This window comes from Galeopterus variegatus, unplaced genomic scaffold, assembly GCF_000696425.1.
Source record: "Galeopterus variegatus unplaced genomic scaffold, G_variegatus-3.0.2 Scaffold22128, whole genome shotgun sequence".
In the NCBI taxonomy this organism is placed as follows: Eukaryota; Metazoa; Chordata; class Mammalia; order Dermoptera; family Cynocephalidae; genus Galeopterus; species Galeopterus variegatus.
The window spans coordinates 5846-11977 of NW_007748239.1; the positions used below are offsets into that span (position 1 = coordinate 5846).

Here is a 6132-nt window from a genome sequence, read left to right on the forward strand (position 1 = left end):
TGAAGAACCCAGCTCTTTTGAGGACTGGATGAAATCACTAAGTAAAACTCTTAGCTAATGCTTGGCACCTAGTAGGGAGACATTAATGGCGAGCTCATTTTTATTTTTCCACTCAATGCTTTCAATAGGCTTGTAAGATGACTCCTATTACTATTGCCCATGGGAGGGATATGAAAGCCCAAGCTTCAAGGAGTGAAGGGGTTGGCCACGACGCATAGATACAAGAGGCAAAGCTAGAATTGGTATGGTCCCTGGCTTCAGAGTTTTTGCCTAATACTTCTGTCCTATAGGGAGTCCCTTGTGTCGTGTGTCAGCCACACGGGTCAAACGCGGAAGTGGTTTTTTAAAATGTCATTCCAGGGGTCTCCCCAGAGCTTTCCTAGCACCTCTCCCTTTGTGCTCAGTTTCTGGCCAGAGGACCCCAGTTTGGTGGCCGAGAAACGCAGGGGGTCTGGCACCTAGTAGGGAGACATTAATGGCGAGCTCATTTTTATTTTTCCACTCAATGCTTTCAATAGGCTTGTAAGATGACTACTATTACTATTGCCCATGGGAGGGATATGAAAGCCCAAGCTTCAAGGAGTGAAGGGGTTGGCCAGGACGCATAGATACAAGAGGCAAAGCTAGAATTGGTATGGTCCCTGGCTTCAGAGTTTTTGTCTAATACTTCTGTCCTATAGGGAGTCCCTTGTGTCGTGTGTCAGCCACACGGGTCAAACGCGGAAGTGGATTTTTTAAATGTCATTCCAGGGGTCTCCCCAGAGCTTTCCTAGCACCTATCCCTTTGTGCTCAGTTTCTGGCCAGAGGACCCCAGTTTGGTGGCCGAGAAACGCAGGGGGTGGAGATGAGCCTGTAATTCGGGTTTAGCCTGGAAGTAGTTAGAGCAGCGGGGCAGAGGGTGGGAACAAATTGGCGCCGCGTAGCCAGCCAGGGGAAGGGTAGGGGAGGTGCGACGTCACCTGCTCGGTCAACCGCCGCCCCGGAGGCGTCAGGAACGTACTTTGCATTCCCTTGTGGAACAAAGTAGGTAGTTTACTGATTGCTTCTACCCCAAATTGAGATGCAACGTCTTTCTAGCCAGATCGGTGCAGACTCTGGGTGTTAAACGTAGCATGCCTCCCTCCCGCCCCGCAAAGCAAAGCCTAGCTGTCGCGGACCCCTTTCTCTGCTGTTCTGTCTTCCCGTTCCTGTCCCTGGTCTAGGAGCCCTGGAGCGCCGCGGGGGTGCCTCTACGCAAGTCTGCACGTGGAAGGTTCTCCAGCCTCCCGCTTGCCCGGCGGGAAAGTTCCTCCCGGGAGACGCGGCGCTGGCGGAGATTCCCACTGGGCGGCGGTTCGGCCCGCTTTCCTGCGCTGAACCCGGCCGCGGGAGGCTGGAGACCTGCGGGGCCCGGTGCGAAGGGATCCTTCGCGGTTCGCTGCTGGTTAGACCGCGACGGGGTGTGCAGATTAGAGATGCGACCTACGGAAGGTACGTGGCTTTCAAAAGCTTTTAAAAATGCAGCTGTGCTTGAGTCTTTATGAAAACACATTGATGCAGTTATGTGTATGCGTTTAAAAACACAAGTAATTCTGCATGGAGCACTTTCTGGCGGCGATGGAAACCTTACCTAGTTTGGGAGCGGTGATGAGCAGGTGAACTGAGTTGTCAGAATTCATAGACACTCTACACCGTAGTAGGTCTGTACGTTGTATCACGTGTAAATTGTACTTCAGCTGAAAAATCAGAGCATAATTCTGCATGCATAGGAAAAGTTACCAAGTGCCACTGCATCCATGCACATGTAAAAGCCAATTGGATGCGGCTGTACATGAGGATATTTGTAGCAACTAAGCTCAATTCTGTCGGGTTATTTATTTACCCAAGCTCCGCCCAGCTGAAAAATGTAAAAGCCAATTGGATGCGGCTGTACATGAGGATATCTGTAGCAACTAAGCTCAATTCTGTCGGGTTATTTATTTACCCAAGCTCCGCCCAGCTGAAAAAGGGGAGCGAAAGACGAACGACATCACCCGGGGCGGGGCCTCAAGTCCTAAGAAAAGTCCGCGGGACCGAGCCAGCCGCGGCAGCTCAGCCAGGCACAGCCTCACCATGAGCGGCCACAACAGCTCCGAGCTCCAGGTCCTCTGCAGCTCCGGCCAGCTGTTCCTACAGCCCCTCTGGGACCGCCTGCGGACCTGGGAGGTCCTCCTCCAGTCGCCCTTTTTTCCTGTCATCTTCTCGATCACCACCTACGTGGGCTTCTGCCTGCCCTTCGTCGTGCTGGACATCTTGGGCCCCTGGGTCCCCGCGCTGCGGCGCTACAAGATCCATCCCAACTTTTCGCCGTCCGCGCGGCAGCTGCTGCCCTGCTTGGGACAGACGCTGTACCAGCACGCGGTGTTCGTGTTCCCCGTGACACTGCTGTATTGGGCTCGCAGCCCTGTCCTTCTGCACCGCGAAGCCCCCGAGCTGCTCCAGCTCGTGAGTCACGTCGTGCTCTGCCTGCTGCTCTTCGACGCTGAGGTTTTCGTGTGGCACGTGCTGCATCATAAGGTGCCCTGGCTGTACCGCACCTTCCACAAGATGCACCACCAGAACTCGTCCACGTTCGCGCTGGCCACGCAGTACATGAGCGTCTGGGAGCTGTTTTCCTTGGGCTTCTTTGACATGCTGAACATCACGCTGCTCGGGTGCCACCCGCTCACTGTCCTGACCTTTCACGTGGTAAACATCTGGCTCTCCGTGGAGGACCACTCGGGCTATGACTTCCCTTGGTCCACTCACAGATGGGTGCCTTTCGGGTGGTACGGGGGCGTGGCGCACCACGACCTGCATCACTCTCAGTTTAACTGCAACTTTGCCCCTTACTTCACACACTGGGACAAAATACTGGGAACTCTGAAGCCTGCACCCCTCCCAGCGTGCTGATGTGACTGCGGTGGGTGTCCCTTCGACCAGGGTCTGCTGTGCATTTCACATTTGAATCAGAAGAAACGCACCAGAGTTATTTTTTTTAAAGCAAGTAACTTATTAGTTGATGAAAACTGTTATAGATAAAAAAACTGATATTTTGCAGTCTGATAAAGTAATTTATATAGTGTTTGTATATCAATACAATTGTATTTTTTTGGTGTTGAATTATAGCTTACTTCAATAGTCTTGATTCCTGCATGTAAATTTGACATTCATCACTGGCATATTTAAATCATTTCTAAAAGGATTTATTTGTAGAACCAGGAGTTTCCTGTGTTTCTAGAACGTGACTAAAAGAAGGATCTGACTTCTGACTCTATAAACAATGAAACATGTTCCTGCTGGACAGTGACCAAGATTGTACTATTTTTTTTTCTATTTTTTCATAGAATTGTATATTTATATTAAGAAAAATGCTATTTATGCTTTTTTAAAAAAAGAACATAAACCAAACAAGTCCTGTCTCCTGTTTCACCAGCATTTTGACTGATAAAGACTAAAAAGGGGAGAGGGAGCTGGGATGGCAAGAGTCCTTCAGATCCTCCATCAGCCCTTCCAAGGAAAGAGAGGAACTTGGGGTGGTGGTGGGGGTGGTGTTTGGTGGGGAGTTGCGGGAGAGAAGGACGCAGGAGAAGGTGTCAGTCTGTCTCATTTTGGTCTAGAGATTTCAAAGGGAAAAAACTATTGTTCTAAATGTTTTTCAGCTGATGTCTGGATAACAGGCAAATGATAGAATTACTCTGTAAAGTTTTACAGAGAGGTTAACACTTGGCAACCATATGATTACAGGCGGTAGCGGGGAGGGTATTGGAGGATGAACAGACTTAGAAGAATGCCTTGCTTTGCAAAACTGGTAAGTCACATATGAGCATTGGAGTGGCTGATAGAAACAGAAAGGGATTCTGAGTAAGCCCCACTTTTCATGAAGCCATCCTTAGCTAGTGCAAACGACCATGAAAACATTGCTTCTGCAATCTGGAACTTTTGCATATTCAGGTTTCTTAATTAAGACATACATGCAAAATAGTGTTTTTTCCCTCTGAAATATCTAGATCAAAACTAGACAAACAGACTCCTTCTCCTGCCTTCTCCTTTCCTAAAGAAAAAGTGAAATTTGGCCCTGGATCCCTGGTTCCAAATCTATAAAAGGAGATAGTGTCCCAGATGTTCTTGCTGATTACTGGTGACAGTAAAGGTCCTTATTATTAACCACACACCATTACCCATCATGCACCTCCATCTGGCTGCTGCCTAACTGTTTTGATTTTATGTTAGGAATACAGTTTATGTAGCGTAACATTAAAAATCAAGACAATTTAGACAGAAAACTGTAAAGAACTGCAGCTTTGCATGTAATTTTAGCCTCATTATATGTAAACTAAACTGTCATGTTTAAAGGTGAAAAATTCATCTACAGGCCTGGTCTCCACAGTCTTTCAAGTGAGACTCCTGAGAAATATCTTTTTTTGTTTGTTTGCTAAATATTCTCCAAATGTTTGGCAGAATGCAACTGGAATGCCTGACCCTCGGACAATTTTCTCACATTGTCTCCAATGTGTGTGTTCCCTTGGCTTCTAGACTGAAGTTGCCTCCTTCTCTGTCCGCAGCAGAACCAGGCTGAGACTTAACGATTACACTAATTTATAAAAGCAAACTCCACAAAAAGAGGAAGTGAGACATGAGGGGAGAATGTTATGTTGGGGGTAGTATATTAATATCATGATACACATGGTGAGTGGAGAAAGAAGAGAACGATAAAGAGGCAGGTGTGGAATATGTGGGGTAACTATTAGTTTCTGTGAGCAGGTCCAGGCACCCATAAGCTGCCTTGTGAATCTTGGATAGTGACAATTGATCACACCTCACCCTCAGAGCATTTAAAAAATGTGTCATGTTACTTCACTGTATAAGGGAATTTTAGATTTGGGGCAAATTGTTTATACAGAAGATATTTAGATTTAGAAACACTTTCTCAAAAATGGATGTATTATCCGTTTTTAATGACTTGGAAGGTGGGACTGGGGGAGTGGGGAGGATGGGTAATTTTTCAGATAGTTTGAGAGTGTAATAATAATGATGATGATGATGATGATGATGAAATCCTTCATATTTGCATGTATTTTCACACATTGTTTTACTTGCTCTTTGCAACAGCATCCTAAGGGATGTAGGACAGTTATTACTATCAGCATTATGATCATCATCCCATGTAGTGGATGGAGAATTGGTACCCACACAGGTTAAATGCTTTTTCCAAGTAATACAATACTAGGAGTTGAAGCCAATTCTCCCAAACTTAGGTCTCACAGCGTATACTATACCTCTCTTCTGATAATGCTCATGATAATCTTCCCCACTGCCAGAGAGCTGCAAATCCTGCAATAGCAACTAGTGGCCTCTCTCTGCTGTTTCTCCTCAGCCACTGTCCCTAAGGTACAGCATCCCCAGCCCACTGCTTTGATGTGGGTGCCCCTGGATTCAAAGCCTCTGCCTGGGCAGCCCCTGGAGAAAGGTCAGGGAAGGTAGACCGAGGCCAGTCTAAGCAGGGCCTGGGAAAGCAGGAGACAAGTCAAGGGCTGTGTTTTCTGCCTCCTTCACTGCGCGTGGGCTAAGAGCACAAATGCTGAAGCCAGATTTTTAGGGTGGGAATCTGGGTTCAGGGACTTACTAGCTGAGTGACTTTGGACAAGTCACTTAAACTTCTGTGCCTCAGCTTCCTCATCTATAAGCTATGGATAATAGTAGACCCTCCCTCACAGAGTCGTTGTGAGGGATTTTTGAGTTGTTAGCTGGAGCAAGCGGGATGGGTTGGAGATCTTGGCTGTAGCTGTGTTTGCTGTGACGAGTGTCTCATGATGTGAGCACCGGGATGCAGTTCGGGACTGTAACTTTCCCTCCACAATGTGCTTGAGCTCTCCTGTCTCACAGGGAACCAGGAGAAGCTGAGCTTTTGACTCTGCTACCATCATAAACTGCTTCTGTCATCAGCCTCAAAAAGGCAAAAATTCTGGAAAGAGACACAAGTCTGTGTTTGTCTCATTCGCTTCCTCACCTCTGAGTCATCCCACCCCCAGTCCTTCCTGAAACTTCTGCTCCGGGCTCACCACTATCTATCTTCCCATTTATCAAATGCAGTAATTTTTTCCCCTTGGTTTTCCATATCCTTAGTTTTTTTT

General features: G+C 47.4%; 1 protein-coding gene across 1 annotated transcript; it reads left to right on the forward strand.

Annotated features, from left to right (window-relative positions):
• The first annotated feature begins 2073 nt into the window (after window positions 1–2073).
• LOC103583352 (cholesterol 25-hydroxylase) lies at window positions 2074–3308 on the forward strand. Its single transcript, XM_008564690.1, has one exon. The coding sequence runs from the start codon at window positions 2093–2095 to the stop codon at window positions 2909–2911; it is 819 nt and encodes a 272-aa protein (XP_008562912.1). The 5' UTR covers window positions 2074–2092; the 3' UTR covers window positions 2912–3308.
• The last annotated feature ends 2824 nt before the right edge of the window (window positions 3309–6132 follow it).

What these genes read in the sequence shown, in the direction of transcription:
- LOC103583352 (XM_008564690.1), top strand. Translation starts at nt 2,093, where the DNA reads ATGAGCGGCCACAACAGCTCCGAGCTCCAGGTCCTCTGCAGCTCCGGC.